We start from the raw sequence: 22,021 nt of genomic DNA, 5'->3' as shown, positions 1-22,021 counted from the left end.
CACTGAGTTTGAACTACAGCTGCCAAACATCCCTTGTGTTTGGAATTTCTGTCAGTTTAACAGTAGAAACAGGATGCAAGTACTTGACTGTAAATTGGCAGTAAGTAGAGACAAGATGATGTTTTTGGCACTGGATTAGGGGTGGAGGGGGGAAAGCCACTTCCTTTCAGTGAGGTGAAGTAACCAGGAAAGTTATCAGGAAAAAACTTGGACACAGAACATGGTTTTTGGTTTAGTTTTTTTTAAAGTTCTGTTTTGTTTTTTTTTTTTTTTCCCTGATTCACTTCCCTGTGCAGAAGGCAGAGCTTCTTTAGTACAGCCAACACCTGACCTTTTCCATTGCTTCCTTAAATATCGCAAGACTAGTTGATCTGAAGTAAACTACCTTAAAGACATCACCTTGGTACTTTATAGACCTTCCTTAATTTCTGGTGACTGCCTTCCAGGCTTTGTAGATGCCTTTGAAGGATTAATTGCAAACTTTCTATGAACCTGGTGTGGTACATTCTCCTTAGTATCCAAGACAGATCACTAATGGATTTGTGCTCTGTTCTGTTGTAGGAGATGGATCCTCACTGTATTCATGGAGTCCTGCTTCTGGTTGAAAAAGATCTGACTTTTCGGATGGAGAAGCCACCAGCAGGACAGGTAATGGAACCATTTATCTGGGGTTTGCTTGGCCACTCCTAATATCCTTTATTTAACTCTCCAGACAGCAAATTCCCTGTCATTGATGTATGTTCATTCTCACATGAAATTTCCATAGGTGTCCTCTGTGTTTTGTGGCTGTGGTCTCTAGGGGTGTGGTATTTATTGGGTTGTAGTGTTTCTGTGAGCTGAACAGATCCCTGTCCTGCTGTTTGTTGCCACGCCCATCAGTGGCATTTGCACCACAATTACGTCAGTCTGCTGGGGACTCAGAACACAGGGGGTTTGTTGGGAACATGGATAACTGTTTGGAGGAGCCCTGCACAATTAGCTAGAGAGGCTTTTCATGTTCTCCCATTAACAAGGGGGGAAATGGGTGGTCAGGAAGAGATCACATTATGCTAAATCCTGAACTCCACCTTTGAAGGTGCCTGTTGCTTTCCTGGATTTTGCATCTCCTCTGTTTCCTCTCATAACTGCTGCTGCCAGTGGCTGAGAGACTTCTGCAAGATGGGGAAGATGAGATGGGCATTTGTGTGAGGTTCCCTTTGTAGCTGAAATGTCTGGAAAAACCAAGAGGAGGGAAAGTTACCACAATGTCAGTGAACTCCCCCACTACAAGTAAAACTGTCTTGGTATTCTATAGCTGTATAAGAAATGTAGGCTCCCAGCCATTCTGTGGTGAGCAGACTTCTTCTTAGTCCTCTTCCTGTGCTCCAAGACTGTTGCAAGCTACAAGAATTCTGTGCCTGATGAAGCTCTGTAGACTTCAGAGTAGGCCAGGAGCTCCCTTTTGGCTGCTGTGAATGAAGATGTTGTGACAGGTGTCAGGTTTGCTGTGCATGTGGTGTGGTGTCCCCAAAGGCTAAAGAATAACAAATGCTATTAGTCCATTTCCTTATTGCCCCCACGTGGAAGAATTTGGAGTGAGAATGGGGGCTGCAGGCATGTGCATGCAGGGAGAGCTACAGTAGACATTAAACACATTGAACAAACGCAAAGAGTGTAGGAGGGAAGAGAAGAAAGGCTAATAAACACATGGGCATGCAGGAGGCATTGGAAGCATCATCACAATTTTGTAAGGAGGTAGAAACTTCACACTGTGTGTGTGTGTGGGAGTTAAATGTCTGCACCTGAGTTTGTGTCTGGGCTGGCTTCCATGTACCTGCAGGAGCACTTGTTGCTCTGGTGAGTGTAGAAATGCTCTGAGGTCCTGCAGACGTGGAGAGGGCAAGTTACCTGTGCCAAGCTCCAAGAAACTCTTGGAGCAAATAGCTGCTGTGATGAATGGAGAGTTGAGGGCAGGGCAGAGGCTGCTCTGTTAGACTCTTTTATAGGGATTGAGATGGGGAAGCTGGGAGCTGGATTTAACCTCCCAGATTCTCTAAACAGATGCAAATTGGAGCACAACTGTGGGAACATATGAGGGAGTTGCTCTGCTTACACCAGGAGGTGCTGGCTCTGGAGAAGGCTGGCTGCTGCCAGACTTCCATCACAGATGTTCTGCCTGGTGAAACAGCGTGTTGTAGCCTGCATTCCTTCAGGGTTTGCCCACTGAGCTGTTCAACAAGCTGCTCTGAGATTGAATTTTTGTTGGTTTTTTTTTCCCCCTTCATATTGTAGTGATATTGCAGCTACACACTGCATACTGTGCTTCTTTGCAAGATAGATAAAGAAATAATAGATTCTGCCTTTTATTAACCTTCCCCTCTTCCTCACACCCTAATACAAGTGAGCTTTTTTCCTTTTCCTTTCTATTCCTGTGCAGTTTGAACTTCTCACCTCCATGAAATCCCTCCATAAGCACATAGACAGCTCCCAGCTGCCTCTGGAGCTGGAAGGGACCTTCCCGTACTGCCACCAGAGCTGGCTGAGCTTCCGCAGGGTGAGTACAATGTCCTGTGTGCTTTGGTGTCTGAGAGAAGCAGTGGCATGGTAACAGATGGGAACAACAGGAACCTGTCAACAGCTGAACCTACAAGCATTAAAATACAATTTTCCTGTAAAGCTGTGAATGCAAATGAATCTCTGGTATTAAAAAAAATGCTAATACTGTCTTCATAAGATAAGTACACACTGTGGTCTTTTGGCATGACTGCAGGAGCTGAAGTTTTAGTTTTTTACTCATTTGCTTGAACTGCATTATTTCTTTCTATTCCTTCTTGCCTTCAAAATATGGTCCAATCTGAAATGGAATCCCGTCTTGTGATACACAAGTGGCTCTTGAGTTAGACAGGAAGACAGACATCTGAAACTAATCTCAGAAGGTGTTAGTATCATGTTGCCGTTGGACTAATGATGAAGAACTTGACTGTAATAACAAATCTTTTTGATTTTGGAGCAAGTCCCCCAGATCAAGCTGTTATCTCCTTGGTAATATCTGCAGTCCTTGCATGAGTGAGACTTGGAAGTTCTGGATAAACAGTTCAGAATTCTTCTTCTAGGAGTATCTTTTACTTTCAAGCAGCAGGGTATGTGCAGACTGCCAGAAGCCTGCAGGGGTGGCATCCATGGTACCAATACCCAGCTCTGTGTGCACTTGTGCTGTGGAGGGAGCCTGAGTGCTGTCAACCATGTGCCTGTTGAATCTCTAAAAGCTCAGTTGAGTTATTTGGCACACCAAGACTAGACAGGATTAAATCTTTGTAAATCTGCACACAAGCTGGCTGTCTTCATGTTGAGTTTGCTGACCCTGGTGATTGACAGAATTGGCACCTCAGCTTCCAGAGGATCCAGTGGTCTTTTGGCTCTGACCTTGCTACCCAGAGTGCCACAATTAAGATGTCACAGATAGCACCACTGTGGTGCTGGTGGCAAGCTTCAGAAGATAGGCTTGGCATGTGCCAAATGTTAACTTATTTTTTCCAGTTTACATCTAAAAGTACTTGTATGAACCTGTGCTGATGCAGTAGAGGTACAGAGGCCTAATCTGTGCCAAGGATTGCCTTGGAGAACTTGGAGAAGTTGAAGTTTATTTAGCAGTGACAAAGCAGAGAAACTTTGCAAGAAGTTATGGATTAGTTTAATGGACAGAGTTGAGAATACCTTGAGAGCTGAGGTGCTCTGTGTGTGCAGAAGGGTAATTCATGAAGGAAGCACCATAATATCAGGCTATTTGTTGTCTTGGCATGTAAAACAGTACCAAAGGGAGTTAGTATGGGAATCATTCTGTATGGAATGCCTGTTTATACTGTGTGTGATAATGACCCGTGTGCTCAGCTCCCTTAGCTCTGCAGCTATGTGGCAAACAGCATTTATTTCCTGTCTCAGTGATCTCACCTGCATCCTGCCTGCTAATCTGTCACTGCTGGCAGTGTTCCAGCACTCCAGGGGAGGAGGGAGTTCAATTCAGTAAAGATTCAAACAGCTGCTTTTTTGTTTTGTTTTAAACACAGTTATTTTGGAATAACTGTTTCTCCCTTCTCTTGATTTTAGTGACTAGAGGGTGGCATCTGGCAGTATTCAGGCCTTATATCATTAGCTTTTCTAAAAAATAGTGCGTCACAAACCCTTATGAAATGTTTGGACTTTTTTTGTTTGTTTTTCTCCCTGCTTCCCCCCCACCCTGAAGAGCGGAAGGATTTCAAATTTGTCCATAGGTTAAGGTGCTTAATTTTGGAAGCTTTTCAGTTTCCTAATCTTTAATTTACACTACTTTTAATACAAGGAGAAATTATTTAAAGTAAAAAAATTCCAAGTACTTGTTTTATGTTTTGTTTCTCTGAAATTTATGCAGTGTGATTCATCTTCATGGAAAGTTACAAGAAATGCTAATGGAAAAATGTGAGACATCAGTGGACTGGTTTGGTTGTTTTTTTTCTGTAAAGCATGACCCATCCAAGCCATGAGAATGCAGGTTTCTAAGGTCTGCATAGAGGCCTTGGTCTAGTATGATGCAGCTGAAGCTTCTTATGGGCTTCTCTTTGCTGATACAGTCTCACTGAATGATATAATTGAACCCTCGGATTAATGTGTTTGATCCTCTCTTGATTTTTGTACTCTGAAGCTTCTGCAAGCTCAGAAGACCTTTCCTGTCAGCCATGAGACAATAATCTCTGCCTTGGTCTTTTTTTCTTGTAGAAACTGGAATACTTACTACAACAATGCCAGGGTGTTTGTGCCTTCCTTCAGGGAGCTATTAATAAAGTGGAATCCACAAAATTACCAGGAAAGGCTGAGGTAAGTATGTCACTCACCTCGGATCAGGGGTGGACCTGAGGCAGAAGAGAGCACAAGGCTGGATAGCTGCAGAAAAGCTGTAGCTTTGAATTTGCAAGCTGGAGTAGCAGGGTTTCCCAATACTAGTAGAAGCTAATCCAAATGAAGTGATAGAGGCCTCAGTGGGTTTGGAAACTGATTGTCTGATTCCTCAGAGTCACCCAGGAGATGTTTCCAGCTGGGCTTGTTGCTGATGGGTGCTTGATCCAGCATTGGGGTGCATTCTCAGCAGCTCCAGAGCTCTGTAGCTGGTACAGACTTGGTTGTGGGCAAAGTTTGGAAGTGGGCAAGAAGGGGAAGGGACAAAGAGACAAAGACCAAGCCTATGTGGTCACAAACCTTCTATTTCTCTTCTTGAGAAGCTGCTGCATCCCTGACATGGTGGGGAATTGCTGCCAGCTCTGCACTGAGGGTGCCAATACTAAATGATGGAGGATATGGTAGTGGCCTTGCTGCACACATCTGTATATCCACAAACCTTTCATGTGCACCTTGTCCCAAGGCTTGGAGCCATGCAGATCCAGGCTCCCAGAACAGTAGGAGCTAAGTATGTGTGGGAAGCAAGACTGGAAAGCTATTTTTTCTATGCCCAGCAAATGAATGGAAGAACAATGATAGGAATTGGGTCACAATTTTAGCCTAGTGGGGAAGGTATCAGGTGTATAAGGAGCACTGTTTATCACTTTAGACTTATCAGGCTGGAGAGAAACAGCTATGGGAATCAATGTCCCCTTTTCCTAGAGTGGGCCCAGGTGAGATGTGGTTTTGGTTTAGGTTCCTGTTTTGGCCCGTTCCCTCATTGCCTGTAGGTTGCAATATCTGCTCACCTCACTCTTGTGATCCCTCCAGGATGCAGCTGTGCTGCTGAGGAATTCAAGGCAGTTGATGAAGAATGTTCTTGAAGATGCAAGTTTGGTCAGGGTGCAGCAGGAGGGTGGAGCGCTCCTCGCCAGACTGGGGAAGGAGGCGTCCTGTGTCACCCTTACCCAAGACTACAGGTGAGCTCCCAGAGTGGGAGAAGAGGAGATGGGGATGAGCAAAAACCAGGTGCTGGCAGTCTCTCTGAGGTGTTCCATCGTTTGTGCAGGCTGGAGATCAGCTTTGTGTAGGAAGGAATTATGTTAAAAACAATAAAGGTGAAAAATGTAATGAATTTTATTCTTATCTTGATTGCTTCTTCCCCAGTCCAAACGCTAGTCCAGGTGAGTTCACTTAGATGGTTTAACTTCCTTTTTCAAGCCAAATCAGACTTATCTTCTCTAGTGGAGAGAGAAGTGGATATTTTGGGTACCTGTAAAACACAAGCCTTAATTGATGATAGCAGTGATGAATGTTTAGGTGCTGGCCATTATCGCTGTGTGATTTCCTAAGGCACTCCTTGTGCAAGGGGATTTCCAGGGACCTTAGCTGGGAGGAATGCTTGCTGGCTGAGGCAGGCTCTGATCTCCTGGCACACTGGTACAGTTTGCACAAACAAATACTCACTGCCCATTTGTGGGGTCGGTATGAGAAGCGGGGACTGAGAGAGCCCAGCTGTTTGACATCCCCAGGGCATTGCACAACTTGTGTTTGTGCTGTTAAAACACCTGAAGCCTATCAGCATGGGAAGGCCTCTGTGCTATGTGCTGTGCAAACAGCAAGGTAGAAAGGCAGCCTTTGCAGCCAGGAGCTTTCAGCCCAGTGTGAGATAAGCACTGGCATGTGGGTGCAGGTGAGGGCACGGGGGGTGGCAGGGTGGTGTGGAATAGCTCCGTGCACCCACTGCCTTGCTCTGGTTCAACTCCATGTTGCCATCACAAGCTGGGAGGTTTGAAGGGAGGGAATCCAGAGAAGATAACAAAGTAGTTATGGAGTATCTCAACCAAACACTATGAAAAAAACATTTCTCTTTTAAAATTCAGCAAGCGGATGACAGTGCAAGTTGCTGCCTGTCACTGGAAGAAGAGGATCGAAATTTTGGTGCAGAGTGAGGAGCATGAGGGCAGGCTGTGTAATTGTTTCTGTTCCCTGCTTGCTGTGGCTCCTGTCAGGAGCTCTGGCAGACTATGCAGACACAGTTCTCTTGCTGAACTGATGAAGTAATCTTGATGCAATTTTGAATTGAATTGCTACAGTATAATCTTTTCATTCTCACATGACATGAGAAGCACAATAATGTGGGGTTTTGTGCTTTGTTTAGTTTTTTTTAATTATTATTTATTTTATTTTAAGTAACACAGCAACTTTAGAGTCCTAGGAGAATGGGAAAATGTTCATGAGTTTTGTTTTGGTTTGGTTTTAAGCTAAGCCTGTGTTTTTGTGCAGGGAAATGATCAACTTTGAAACCTGATCTGACAGAGCCCCTAAGGATAATTTACTGCTTTGATTACTTTAGCAAGGGCAGGGGTGGGGGATACACACAGAATTCTTTGATTGTACAGTGTTTGAGTGCATGCTGAAGCTGTGTAGAATATTCTCTGCTTAATTCAGGTTGTATTCATTGTGTACCAGTGTGAAGAGAGACTGTATGCCATGGCTCTAATATATGTGGCTCTCTCTAGCCTAAGGAGCATAACTGAATATAGCAGGAGAAAGTTATTATTTTCTAGGCTGTGGAGTAGTTGCAGAAACTAAAATCCATGCAGTATTTTAATTTTCATCTAAATTGGGGCAGGGGACTAAAGAAGTCCCCTCTTCTTTGTTTCAGGTTCCCTTCAAATGGGGAAAAGAGCTCTATCACTTGGCTAGAGAACTCTGTGTAAGGCACTGTTGGTTTTCAGTTCTCCATGACTTTGCACTTACTCCTTCTTTCCTATCTGATGTGCAGATATTAAAGGTTCTAAGTTCTGCTAATACTCTAAAGATTATGATTTTTCAAAGGCTTCTTTAATAGATATGATCAAAGCAGGATAGAGACAAAATATTGCAACTGGCCAACTAAGCTAGCATGGAGTGGCTATTGGTGTATGTAGGTCCAGTATTTGATTTCCAACTCGTGATGTGTGAAAATGGAACAGAACTCCCTTTGTGTGTGCACTCAGCAGGGCTTGTGGCACTGCTGCTCTGAACTTTGAATTCTAAAATCTTGATCAATGCCTAGCAGCCTAATTCCACACCCATTCTCCCAATAATTGAAATAAATTATTTACAAAAGCAAGTTAAATGGCTTTACTCTTCACCTCTGGCTCTTTTGTCTATCACGTGTCCCATTGTTGTTTTTTATTGTCTCGTGTGGTACAAAAGTCTGATAAAATAATCATGACTGCCAGGACTTCTTAGTCATAAATTGAGGCCATTTGTGAACAGGTGACTGTCTGAATGTGCATGAATTACCTATAAATAGAGAAAACAGTTTAAAGAGCAGTTTTCTGGACTTTTGGCTCCACTTATTTAAAATATGCCAACTACAAGTGGAGAACTAAAGTTAAACTTGTGATTTTTAAATTTTTTTTAAGAATAGAGTTGACAAGCCCATCTGCACCTTCACCTTGGGATTAACTGAGCAAGGGATTGACTTGGGTTTTTTTTCAGGCAATATATTTTTCTAGCTGTCACAGATGTCTTTCTTGCTATTTTGTGGTTTCATGTGGAAAAAGAACACCGGGAGCTGGTAAGAATAGAGATGGATGAACCCTTCTGAAAATGCCTGACCACAGGTTGGAGATAATAAGTTAAAACAGGCAAGGAAGCAGGCATGTAAGTGCAGTCAGATGTTATCTGCCAAATACCTTTCAAGAGCACAAGGTAAACAAGAATTGTTTTAGTTTTTCTTTAGTAATGAAACTCTTCTTGTGGAATTGGTTGTGGAACCTTCTCTGCTCGCTCTGCCCTCCTGGAGAGCACAGATGCCCTTTGGATTGTTTTGTGGCACAGAGCAGTGGGGTCTCATTGCTGCTCAGGTCTGACCTGGGATTTGTGAGGCTTTGCTAAGCCAGCGCCATAGGTTCTTTCCTGCAAAAGTTGAATTTATTCCATCACAGATGTGGGCATGCAGGAGGGATGTGTTGTGCTCCATCCATTTGTTTCTCTAACAGATGGTTTAAGAGCTTCTGGGAGTCTTTCCTGGATGGTCTCATCCTGAGATGCTGTAGCACCACAGCAGTGGCTTTGACCAGTAACTGCTCCCATTGTGAGCTGACCAGGAGTCTTCATACTCCTTTCTCCACCAAGTACCACTGCAGAAAATAGCCTTGCCCATCCAGCTGCTTGTCCACAAAAGGAAAGACAGTCTTCTCCAAGCAGGCTGTCTGGAACTCTGCTTTTTCCCAGCTTAGGAAGGAGGAGCTCAGTTCCTAGAATACACATCCTGCAGGCAGCTCATTGCAGGGAGTTGGATTAGGCGCTGTGGTATGCTCAGCTGATCCCTCTGAGATCTCCCACCTCCAGCAGGACCAGGCTGAATTTGTCCTGGAATTGGTGTGGGTGTGGCACTCATGAGCCAGTGTATCTTTGTGGCACCTCTTTAAGTGCTGTAATGGTAGGGCTGGCCACCCAGAGGTGCCTGGGGACAGCTGGAGGTGACGTTGCCACTTGCTCAGTGTTGGTAGATTTAAAGCCAGCACATTTGCCTTCACACCATCCACTGCACTGAAGGCTCAGTGCTTCTCCAGGTCTGTGAGCTGAACTCTTTGAGGTTTTGCTGTCTCAGTCTTTGTGGGGATTGAAATGCAGAGCTGTTAGCCTAGCTGAAGTTCCTCTTGGTGAGTGTGGTCACATGTCACAGAGACCTCCATCACTTCAATGCTGTTAATACTTCTTTTTGCACTTTCAAAGAGGAATTTTTTAATAACCAGACTTGTTTTAATAAGGTACATAGTGTTGGTTAGCAGGTGTAGCTTTGGCTTCTGGCTATCTTGTGTAGTGATCAGCTAACCTGCAGGCAACTCACTGAGCCAGCTGTGAAAAGTGGATTAATTTATTGCTGCTTCTGTAGTGGATGTCAAAAACTTACAGTTTCTGATGGCAATGTCAGAGAAGCTGCCAGAGGCCAGGCAGCAGCAGTGGGAGCTCTTGCTGAAGTGAGGCTGGGGCTGGGCAGCAAAGCCAGGATCCTTTTAACCTGGTCTTTAGCCAGGTGTTTTTCACTGTTGTTCTCATTATTGCTCTTCTTCCAGCATAGCCAAGATCTGGAATTGTGTGCCTAGACAGGTGCCCAGTGAATGCCTTTCATCCTGCAGATGTGTTATGAGTCACAAGTAGAGTAAAGAAGGTATAACCATTTTATATGAATATATAGATGGTTTTTAACCAGAATGCACCTGCCTGGCTCTACCACAGTGTTCTCACCGTGGCACAGGAGTGGGATTGTGTCATGCTCTGCATGGTGATGGGCAAGATAGTCCCAAGGCTAGAGGTGAGAGCTGAAAGGAGAAAAACCTCAGATGGTGAAGGAATGATCATGTTGAGTGTTTGGCTCTGTGCACCAGGGAACCAGAATGAGCTTGATCTCTTCCCCCAAGCTCCTCATCTGAAAAGAATTTGTGCTTACAAGCTGTGAATAAGCAGCTTATAAATAGATGGAGGAGTGAATTCTCCTTTGTTTGCAGAAGGCAGTATAGTTAGTCTCTGTATTTTGAGGGTGGAGTGGCTAGAGCCAAGAGCTGGTTTTGTGAGCTGGCTATTTTTAGTGTGGCTTGGTGATCTAGTTGGAAGCCCTGGGTGGGGACCTGAGCTGAGCAGAGGGAATGGACAGTACAGAGCAGACTTCCTGAGCTGCCAGGTTCCTAGTGTTGGACCTGGCTCAATTACAGTGACAGAGAGGGTGGTCTTACAGCTAAAAGCCCCATAGTTCATGTTCTGGCTTCCACACACACCACTGAGACTCTGGGTCTCCTTGAAGCTGTGGCTAGTTAACAATGAAGTGGGGTGTAGCTGTGTGGTACTGCAGACCTCTTGTTTATGGATCTTCAGCAGGGCTCTTGCTAGTAGCAACTCCTGGGATGTTGGAATGCCTGCATGTGCCATTCTGCAAAGTGGTGTGTGAGTTCCCTCTCACAAGATGCTAATGCTTGTGTCCCTCTCACTGATGGCAGTTGAGCTGGTGCCTGCCCATCTTCATTCCTCTCTGGGAGCTTTGGGAGCCTCTCATGCTACCACTTGCCATAGTGCACCCTCCTAACATGATCTGTGAGAGGCACCTTTCCTTGCAGGGTCCTTTCCATCTTCCTCCTGTGGACCCAATCCTAAAACCTCAGGACAAGATGTATACTCAGAATACCTTTGAAGCCAGATAAAAAAGTGTGCTTAAATTCTGACCTCAGAGGCTGCCACGAGAGGCCTCTGTGCTGTTGCCGGTGACACAGAAGGTGCTGACGAGCGCTAAGCCTTTGGCCGAGCATGGGTGGCAGTGCTCTTCCCTGGCCTTATTTGTTTGTGTCAGGTGGAGGGAGGAGCACAGGGCGACATTTCTACCCAAACACATGCTGTGCTACTTGGTATTCATTTTGGTTACAGTCTAACCTGTTCCCTCTGTTGGCGTGGTGGTTTTAGCCTGGTAAAAAGCACTTAGGCTCACATTAAACAAATCTCGCTGCTCCGCGCATAAAGGAGAGTGGAGCTGGGGCTGTTGTCATTCTGAGTGCATGAAGTGCTGTGAGACATCAGTTGTGGCATTTGCAGAGAGCTAAAAGATTGCAGAATTCTGTCTAGGTAAGTTTTCATTGTCCTCTTGGGCTTTTTATAGATGATTCCCCTCAGCTCTCTTTCTGTTTTTAATTTTCTGCTTATGTCCTAAATCTTCTTGGATTCAATGAGAATTTACCCAGAAGACTCCAGTTTTGCTTGTTTTTGTTTGCAATGCTTGTCATGCCAACAGGGCATTAGGTAACTAATGACACACTGTGCTTTATCTGTTTAAAAATATTATGGAAAAAAATTGCAAAAAGTTTCCAGTATAGGATGTTAGCTGAACTGCCTGACATTCCTGCCTTAGTCTCAGCTATCCCACAAGCACCATTTTTTATATAACTGTGTTGGGATAGATACTTCTGTTGCTGGGCTGGTTAATAGCACAGTTCCTACTATTACATGGATCATAGTCCTGAAAGTGGGCAAAAGGATGTATCAGTGAAACAGGGATATGGCTTTAAATGAAGTGTGTGTGTATTTGAGCAGGACATCTTGAAAGCCTGATGGTCTCAGCTTCAGGAACACAGCTCTTAGACTGGTGCATTTGACCAGGATGTAAACATAAGCAGGTTAATGTACATTAGACAAGGTTTGGAGGTAGAAATTGTTTACAGCTGGTAGAAAACCACATCTTGACGCTCAGTGTTCCCAGAATGATGTTTCCAAATCCTATCCAAGGCTCCACTGCACTGGGAACTGTCCCCCTAAGCAGGCTACTTGTTGGTTTGGGATTTATTATGTTTTTTTTTCCCCAGTCAGTTTTATGGATCTTACTGGGATTTTAAATCAACCAGAGTCTGAACACAGTTTTATTGTAACTGAATGCGAGCCAGGCAGAAGAAAGAAACAAAGGTCACAGCTTGGGACTGTGCTTGGACACTCATTTAACTGTGTGCATTGATCCCTTGGCTTTTAAAGGGATTTCTGAGTGTATTTCTGCTAAAAACACATTTAAACGAACTGAGCTCCAGAAGAGAATTCTCTTGGCAGTTGTGGTCTCCAGTGTGTTGTATTAATTGGATGGTTTTTAATTGATGGCTCCCAGGTCAGGTAACCTAGTGAGGAGGGATTCAGCCAGGTCTGTGGTCTCAGCTACATTCACTGGGAGCAGCCATCCCACAGGCAACTGCAGATTTGGTATTTGACCTCTGTGCCTTTGTAAGGACACTTCAGGGTTCTAAAAAACGTACCCAGTTCCTCAGATACTTCAGTGAGGGAATTGAAACCACCATGGCCATTTGTGTGCTGCAGAGAATAATTAGTCATATTCATTTAGCCATATCTGCTTTACCTTCATCGTGGCTAGTTTGAATTTTAACCTCAGCTGCATGTGAAACTCTCAGCTCAGAGAGCAGGACTGTGCATTGGAGGTTGACCTCCTTTTATGGGATCATTATAAATGTGGTACTTATGTAGGTTGCTACCAAAATGCAGTAATAACCAAGAATGACATTTCTCATCCTGCAAAACATCCCTCAGGCACAGCACTGTCCCTGCAGATCTGGAAGGATTTCTTCCAGAAGCATTGCTCAGGATGTTTTAAGTGATTTGTAGCCAAGGTATCAGCATACATGATCTGGGTGATGTCCTTGGGCTAATCCATCCTTTAAACCTCCTAATTTCCAGATCCTATTCATTTTATGCTAAAACCTGTATGGACATCCACAAGGGAAGTTCAGCACCAAAAGAGTGGAAGACTAGATGAGGCTAATGTTGTAACATCCAACTGTGTTTCTTCTAAATTACAGAACAAATCAAATTAAGGATATCTGATTTTCCTAGGACAAGTTAGCTGCCCTATACTTGCCCAAACCCCTTCAAATGCACTACCAACATGTTGTATTCCTTCCATCCATTAATTTTTGCCATTTTAAAATTGACCAAGGCTGGTCAGGGGATGAACTCTTGGTTTCAGCCCTTTTGTTAGATCTGCTGTTCTTGCTGATTGTCAAAGCAGTTCCTGAAGGGGCAGACAGGAAGGTGCAGAATAGTGATGGTTCTGCTGCTCCCTTCCCTGTGCTCACCTGTTTGCATCTCACTGACATTGGCAGGCATGGTGCAGGCAGCACCTGCTTTTGTGACTCTGCTGGAAGCTGCTTCTGTGGCCATCTATTTTTTGAAAGCAAAGCAGGTATTTTACTTTGAAAACTGAAGTGTAAGTCTCCAAGGCTGGCTTTTTTTGAAGAATGGACTTAGACAGAAATGGTCTTTCTAAATTATAGGTTTAAAATTACCCTACCATTATACAAAAGCTTGGCACTTCTCCAGAAAGCTGAGGAAATTTGGAACCTTTTCCACTGAAATGATAATTGCCCAATGAAAACAGGATTTGGGGAAACATAAACTGACATCAAGCTACTCCTTTTTGCTATAAATTATATTGACTCTGCACTATTGCAAAATTGCTTTTGATGATTTGACCATGGAAGAATGTAGTGAAAGACTCTTAATACCACACTCCCATGTGCAGGGAAATTGCATTGCATCCACACAAATCTGAGCTGAGACTTTCCACTGACTTCAAACAACTCTGCCTTTTGTGCTCAGAGCTGCACAGGCCACTGTTAAAATATCTTTAAAGTCTTTAACAGCCAGGTATTTTCTTTGTGTGCCAGGATGGAAGTCACTTCTTTCTTCAACCAAATTTTCAATATTTGGTTTGTTTACTCCAAGCTGCTGTGAAAATACTGAAAGACAGGAATTAAAAACTACTCAGTCTGAAGCTGAAAAAGAAATAGATATTTGTGTGAAGTATCATTTTCCCCATAAAACTCCCTGTTTCAGGATATTGTGGAGTTTACTAGTGTACTGGAAATAATTTAGGAAGTTTTTAAGATCTAGATCAGCAAATGTGTGTGTGTGTGTGTGTGTGTGTAAATAGATAAACGGATATACAGAGGTTTGGGGGAACAGGCTTAACGCCCAATGGATCCTCTCTGTGAGCACTGAAGTGCCCAAGTGAATCAAAAAATCAAACTTTCCCATGGACTGTGAGTGATTTCTTTGTTGGGCTCAGTTTGCCTACCTACTTTATACTACAGCATGGAAAGGCTTATATTTTCCTCTGTGTAAGAGAGTAAAAGATGGATGTTAGTCAGAGAGCCTGTCCAGCTGGTAAAAGTGAACTGTCAGGGGCTGACAACGTATGAATGGAGTTACCTTGGAGATGCAACAGAAGACCAACAACTAGACATTGAAGGTTTAATGAATGCCTGCCAAGCGAGGCAGAATGTGTGAAAACAGCGTGGCTGGTCTTTGAAAGAAAGAGCTGAGGTGCTGGGATGCTGGAGGAACTCACAGAGGAGCAGGAATGGTGTAAGGCCACACCTGAAGTTTTCTGGGGACTCTGAGCTCAGAGGAGCTGTTTGGAAATATTTTTTCTGTGCATGTTGTTTCAGTCGCTCAGGAAACAATTGGCAGGACCATGAGAAGGGGCAGTCTTAAAGTGTTGAATTGTGGCTGATAAGGGCATCAATAGCCTGCTGCAAGCATTCGCAGAGGAAAAAAATGGACAAGAGTAAGGGATTTTTGGCTTATATATCCCCAAACAGCCTGAATTACTGATGCAAGTTAATTTCCAGCCTTCTTTTGAACTGAATTCCAAAAGCATCCTAGACTGACTTCAGGTAACTGTGAGATGGTTGTGGGTCAGTAAAGCAAAGGTTTTTTGTGTGTGTCTTCAGCAAGAGGATGTCACTTTTAGTGCCCCTGGATCAGCTGAGATGGAGGATGACTGATGTGTATATATATGTAGATTCTGTACATGTGTAGCTCCACATTATTTACTGAGACATGTATTTTATGATTATGTCCAGTGGGGCAAAGGGCTCACTTCTAAACTGGAGCTCCCTTCCACCTTCTAAAAATGTACATAAAGGCTTGGTTGGATTGAGATCTTCAGGGGCAGGATAACTCATGTGGAGGGAATGCGTGGGGCCAGAAATGTTGTTTGGGGTGGATTTTACTCATTCCTTTAGTTGGATACCAAGAAGTTCACTCAAGCCCCTTCTCCTGAAATGGGTTTTTGGACTGTGCTTGGTGGGCCAGCAGGAGAACTTTATTGCTGCAGTTTTGAACCTAACTTTCCTTGGAGGGGTTTGCTGGCCATAAGGCCGAGACTGGTCTTTTCCGCAGTGGCTCAGTGAATTAGCCTCTTTACACAGTGACTTTGTGGTACACCTATTTCTGGTTTAAAAAACCTTGAAATGTGGGAGTTTTTAGCCTTTTTTTATAATCACTTCCTATCCCTCTACCTTGAGGGTGATTTTTCCCTCCTGTAGTTGCAGTGTTGTCTTCAGGGAAGCCTGTGTTTTGTGCCTTTGGGAAATGTGCAGTCTGCTCTGCTAGAATCTGTAATATTTGTTAGGCCTTGCAGCCCAAGTTGCTGCTGACTCCTGTCAAGGAAAACTGCTCAGGCTTACACCGATGGGGGGGTTTGTTTCCTGTGTCAGGTATGGACAGGGGCAGAGTGGGACTCCCTGGCTCCCATCCCCTAATTAGATCATACTCTGTGCTAGGTCAGGCAATGCTAGAGCTGGAACCCTTGTCTCAGGTCCCTGTGTCATCAGGTTGCCATCTGACAATACCACATTAAGTGCTGAAGCTATGGATGCTCGCTTTGTCACTGGCTTGGGTGGACATAAGGACTCCTATTACAGAAAGGTCTAGCAGGTCAGTCTGGCTTGCTGATGAGTGCCATCAAAGAAGTAGCATCAACACCAAAGTGATTTCCATGGAAGCTCAGGGAAAGGTTTGAAAAATATTTTGCCTCGTGAGGGGGTAATTGAAAATGTTTGCATATAGCAGCCTGGAATGCCTAAAGTTATAGGTGCCGATTGTCTGTGCCAGCGGGAGGAAGAGTGTTTGCTGTATCCATTTCCTGAGTGGATGAGAGCATTCATGCCAGCAGGGAATTCAGCCCTGTGGGAGTAAGGCCAAAGGGTGTCTGCCTGTCTGGCCATCAGTACGCTGGAGACTTACTCAGAAAATGGGGCTTGACAGATACGCTCTGCTGCACAAAACCGAGCAGCATTAATGGTGTTGCCAAATTTAACTTGCAGCCATCGTCCAAGCTGTTTCTCATTAGCTGTCCCAGCTGTGTCACTGCTGCTGACGGGAACTGGCCTCCACAACCTGCTCTGTAAACACTTTCCAGAGCTCAGCTTGGACAGTGATTATGTCTCTGCTGCTGTGAGTCTCCTGGCTTGGATCTGGGTCTGTCCATAGGAAAGGATTACAAAACAGAAGGCTCATATCATCACGGTTTGTTTATGGCAGTTTTGGGAAACGCCAGAACAGTGCTACAGCTTGGATCTTTCCATTGAAGCCTGCAGATTCTCTGTAGAGAACCTGTCTGCTCTGTACTGCAGTAGCACTGATCTTAGTCCAGAAACTATTTGGGTATTTTTGGCTGCACTTTGGAGAAATTCATTCAGTCTAATGGCATTTCAAAGAGGAAAAACAAAAGTATCTAAGAGCCTGAGGTTTGAGAAGTTGGCTGTTGCACACTGGGTGGAATTCTGAATGGAAAAATAGTGTGGATTTCTGCTATGCAGAGCTGCTTGTCCAGACCTATGGCGCTACCTCGTGTCAATTAAAACTACAGGGTGGCTGCCACTAAACACTCACATTCAGTTGCATTTCATAGGTTCAAGATTGCCTGTAAACCCAGACAGAAATAAGCACATATGCTGAATTGTTCTGAATTATTTTCCATTAGCAATATTAGCTACCTATTTTGCAAGTGCTTTAGATAATTTTAATAATATGATAAAAAAGCCACGCTCTAATAAGTCAGAAAGTTGTAAGACAATGAAATGAAAATTGGTTTAGGGTGAGTACAGGAGATGACCAGGCAATTGAACATGCCAGTGTAGAGCACAGCTGAAGGAGGCAGTAGTGTTTTCTTGTAGCTGTCTCTTGAGCCCATAATTGTAGGAGGGGAAATCTAGAAGCAAAAGAAATACCAGAAGAATAAGCTTGAATGCTCTTCTGTCTCCTGTATCCCATCTGTGATTCACCCAAGCCTGTGCTGGAGAGGTGTTGCACACATCTAAAAGGAGTTTGCTAATACTCATCATCTTACCAAGACCGTGGTTGCAGCATCTGAGGGCACTGGGCTGCATCCTGACCCCTCCATGCTTGCCTGTGTGCTGTGGGCAGGCTGGCAGGGCTGGCAGGGAGAGTGCCTCCTGGTGTTACCTGCTGGGCTTTGGTCAGCACAGCTGCCTGTGGGAGGTGGGGAGCTCAATCTGTGAATCTCTGCAGCACAACACTGTAAAATCGGATTGCTCCTGGCACTGAGTTGTTGTACATTTTGCATATTTGTTTGGCTGGTGGAAATCCTGAGAGTAAGTGGGGCATCAGGCACTTAATATTGTTGTTGTCACTCAGGAGAGATTTGCTTACTAGTGGTGGCTTATTTACTTAAATAAATTCAAATGGTGGTTTTAGACGCTGAAACTGCTTGACCCTGTGTTTTGTGAAAATCCATTGATGCAATGATCTGTGTTTATGAAAAGCTGAAAGTGTGAGAAATATGGTAAATCTTGCAAGGAACCTGGCTGGGAGGAGATGCTTTTGTCCTTCCTGCCAGGTTATCTGCATTGGGGTCAGGGTGGTGAATCATGGTAATGTGCAAGGAGCAGCAATATTCTCTCCTGTTCTCCATATGGAGATGGCCTGTGTGGGTTCCATGGGAAGGATGACTGGAGTGCTGTTGTTGGCCAGGTTGTGTTTGCATGAAGCACTGGGGGAAGGACCTAATGCAAAAGCCTTGACCAGCCCTGTGTCCCTTTGCAGAGATGCACTCGATGCTGCCAGCGTGCTTTACAATCAAGTTGATGAGGGCGTTCACCGCCTGGTGATGCTGTCAAACAAGCGCATCCAGGAGCTGGAGCTGGTGATGGAGTTCGAGAAAGTGGAAGAGTGTTTTAAGGAGGTAAGGCCTACCTGCCAGTTGCAGTGGCTGCTGCCCTCCCACTGTGTTCCACAGCAGGTCCTGGGCCTGTTGATCTCTTGTGTGAAGGTGTACAGTGATGATTGATGCTTAAAAAGAACAACTGAACAAAAGAATTTGAGGTAGAGTTTCAACAGTGCTGAGAATCAAGCCACTTATTTCCCTGGTATCTCTTGATGCCAAGTGAAAGTCCCTTGGCTTCTCTCTAGGTGTGGATTAGTCAAACCCCATAAACATCTGTGAAGTGGCTCATAAGTAAGCCATACACTTGGAGGCTGGGTGTCTTTTCTGACCCTCTCAGCGAGGCTGTTGATGAAGTATTCTTCATACTTCACCTTGAGAAGCAGCAGAGTGATGTCAACAAGCTAATAAGTCTGCTTGTCCCCTTTGGGCTGTAGCTCCTGCAGGGTCTCCTGACATCCTGTTGCAGAATATCCCTGCCCCACACTGGCTGCCCATCCCTGTTGTGTACTCTGTTGTTTAGATTCCTGTGCTGTTCTCAGGTCCCTGATATCTGATAAGTCCAGGCACACTCCTTCCCCTCTGGGTGCAGCACCAGGCACACTCGGTTTGCCTTTGGGTGCAGCCCTCTCTACAGACTCCAGGAAGGGAACAGCTTCTTGTCCTTAGCCCAAGAGCCATGCTCAACCTCCCACCCTCTGCACTTTTGTGGGACCTTCAACTTCCCTTCATTTAGTGCTTGTTGAAACTCTTGACAGCCATGGGATAACTGAAGCAGACACTGGCTTTCAGAAAGACCTTTGAAACCTGTAGCCATGTTGATAAAGGACCTCAAAAAGTCAGAAAGCAGCTAAGGTCTGAACATCCTACAAGAGCTGATCAGTCCTTTCAGTATTGCAGATCCCAGATGTTCCACGTTGCAGATCCCTAAGCCTGAACTCACCATTGAGATTATGGAGTTGCATGGTTTCCTGTGCTGTAACTCATCAACAATGAGAAGTTTGCATGTCCTTAAAAATCATTATTAGGATCAGTTTCACTATTGCTGTTCTGGGATTCTGGGCTCCTCTCCTCTAGTGGGAACTGGATTTGCAAAGGAGGCTGTAGCCTACCTAGTGTTTTCACAGGCCAAGGTGGATCTGGGAGTTTAATGACTTCCCATTTGCAGGTAGACACTGGGGCGCCATGCAGGATGTGCTCGGGACAAGAAGTGTGTTGCAAGAACCTGGTAGAGACTCTTGTTAAACTCACAGGTTCCTAATACCAAACAGAAATGAAAAAAGGCACAAAAGCAAGCACTGCAACCACTTTCTGCTTTAAGCTGAACTTTATTTTTTTTTGTTGAATTGGGTAACACTCAACCACTCCTGGGTTACTTTGCTTGTAGATCTCCAGTGGTGGTAGGAGCTGCTCCTGCTGTTAAACCTGCCTGGGAGCTCTAGGCAGCAGCAGTGTGCCTCTCTGCAGTACTGAGAACCCATCACCATCTCTTCCTCTTGCCAGTGGGCTTGCTCCTTGTAACCTTCTCACAGTCCATAAAACTAGGAGTTTGTCCTTGACTATGGGGTTGAGTTGGGATATGGATTCAGGTGACATAGGAAAACAGGATGTGTGGGCGTTAGGAAGCACTTAGTCTGTCCCTTCCCCCAGGTGCACCTATGCCTAGAGCATTGCAGACAAGTTTGCCAGCCTGTTTTTAAAACCTAGTGATGATGGAGGTGCTGTGTTATCCTGCCTGGCCTCCTATGACTGCTTTGCTCTTAGGATGCTCTTGTTAGTCAGTCCTCTACCCCTCTTTGAGGATATGGGCTGATAACTGCATCAGTAGCTGGGCTCCACCGAGGAACATGCAGTTGCTGCTCAGCTTTGTGGAGAGCTGCACTCAGAAAACCAGTAGCTGAGAGTCCCAGAGAACCATGGAACATAGCAGATGGGTAGAATCCATCAATACATTCACACTGACATGGTTCATGTCCTGCCAGTCAGAAGAGGGAAGTGATGTAGGAAATCTGGCAGCAAGGAGATTTGATCCCAGTTGGGGGTAACAATAATAGGAATGTCAGGCCAGTCTGCAAGTTGCAGAGCTTGCTTTAGACCATGGCTCACCCAAAACAGAGCCCAGGCAGCCACTTGCCCTGTTTATGCCTAAGGCTAGTGAGCAATAGCAGAGCTTTTCAATTACTCTGTAACCTGAAGTGGAAAAACTCTGAGCAGGAGGCTCAGACTGAAATGCTGGATTGGGGGGGAGAAGTCTACCCTCATTCTTTCCAGTAATGAGATGACCAGCATTATGAGAGCAATTCCTTGCTCTTTCCACATAAAGGCCTACCTTGGTGAGTAGCACAGGGTGACTAACAAGCAGGGCTTATCCCTTTTCTTCTAGGTCAGCAGTTGGATTGAGAATGTTGGCAGAAAACGGCTAAAGGAAACTGTCAACCTGGATGATTCTTTGGAGATGCTGCTTCAAGCACAAAAGCAGTTCAAGGAGTTTGATCTTGTTGCCAGTGTAAGTGTTGTCAGATTGGAAAATTATATTCTCCAGCATCTGAGTTGGTAGCATGTGTGTCTTGTATGTGCTCAGCCAAACACATGGTGCTAAGAGGGTTCATCACCAAAGTGTGTGTCATTCCCTCTCACTGCATAGTCTCCCTGCTCTCCTTTTGCAGACAAACCCACCAGCTCAACACTTAGTAGATGGCATTTACCAGTCTTGGGGAAAATAACTACTGAGTTGAAAGATGGATTTTTTTGTTCTTCCTTGATGTGCTTGTAACACTGCCTTTTTCTGATCCTGACTGAGCCATGGTCTTGCTGTGTAGGCCTTTCCAAGCTGCTGTGTGACAAGTGTAAATCATGAGATCAGGCTTCAAAATTCTGCTGTAAACAAAGACTACTCATGTGATTTGAACCTTAAAAACCGGTCTAGTTAGCCCTAGCTGTTAATGGCCTTGAAGACTACTTAGTGTTGATTCCAGCTCTCTATCCTCATAAGCAATACCTTTTTATTTTCAGGAATATTGCAAAAGGGGACAGGAAGCATTAAAGAAGATGAATCAATGGGAAGACCTTTCCTTTGTGGATGTGCATTCTTACAGGGTAAAGCTGCAGACCTATGAAGATGAGCTGGAGGATTTCTGCACCCAGCTGGATGAAACGAGGCACCGAGTCTGTGAAACAGTCAGGCTGTATGAATTCTTTGACAAGGTAAGACAAGGCATCTGCTGCACAGAGGAGGATGTAAAAAGTCTACTTGGACTCAGTCCAGTGCTAGATTGTTTATGAAAGGTGTGAAATGTATTTGCTCCATCAGGGAGCTGGATCTATAACCTGCAGCAGTCCCCTCATGCTCGTGTGTCTGCAGTGATTTTTTTCAAGTCAGTATGTGGGAGAAGGGGTGGGTGTGTCTTACAGAAAATGTCCACATCTGTTAAACATAGAGGTTTTCTGCTCTCTGAGCTGGAGCTTTTTAACCCCTTTCATGACAACAGTGGGCAGAAGGATTATGGCAGTGCTGGCTCTGATGACAAGGGCCAAGAGATGGCCAGTCTTGGCCACCATGCCAGGGAATGCTGCCTGCATTTTCCTGCTATATCCTTACACACTGTCCAGTTCAGCCTGTTGACCCATCAG

General features: G+C 44.7%; 1 protein-coding gene across 5 annotated transcripts in view; it reads left to right on the top strand.

The window, feature by feature from the left end:
* PLEKHG4 (pleckstrin homology and RhoGEF domain containing G4) overlaps positions 1-22,021 on the top strand; it is an 85,701-nt gene that overhangs the window by 37,354 nt on the left and 26,326 nt on the right. For all 5 annotated transcript variants that reach the window (XM_030955860.1, XM_030955863.1, XM_030955862.1 and 2 more), the window contains exons 7-13: positions 562-648; positions 2,417-2,533; positions 4,729-4,827; positions 5,716-5,864; positions 18,274-18,412; positions 20,775-20,897; positions 21,404-21,595. In XM_030955860.1, coding sequence (XP_030811720.1) covers positions 562-648; positions 2,417-2,533; positions 4,729-4,827; positions 5,716-5,864; positions 18,274-18,412; positions 20,775-20,897; positions 21,404-21,595 — 906 coding nt within the window. The remainder of the gene's footprint in view (positions 1-561; positions 649-2,416; positions 2,534-4,728; positions 4,828-5,715; positions 5,865-18,273; positions 18,413-20,774; positions 20,898-21,403; positions 21,596-22,021) is intronic.

This window comes from Camarhynchus parvulus, chromosome 11 (genome assembly GCF_901933205.1).
Source record: "Camarhynchus parvulus chromosome 11, STF_HiC, whole genome shotgun sequence".
NCBI classification, from domain to species: domain Eukaryota; kingdom Metazoa; phylum Chordata; class Aves; order Passeriformes; family Thraupidae; genus Camarhynchus; species Camarhynchus parvulus.
The sequence above is the reverse complement of the archived record's forward strand: the minus strand, read 5'-3'. Positions and strand labels throughout refer to the sequence as shown.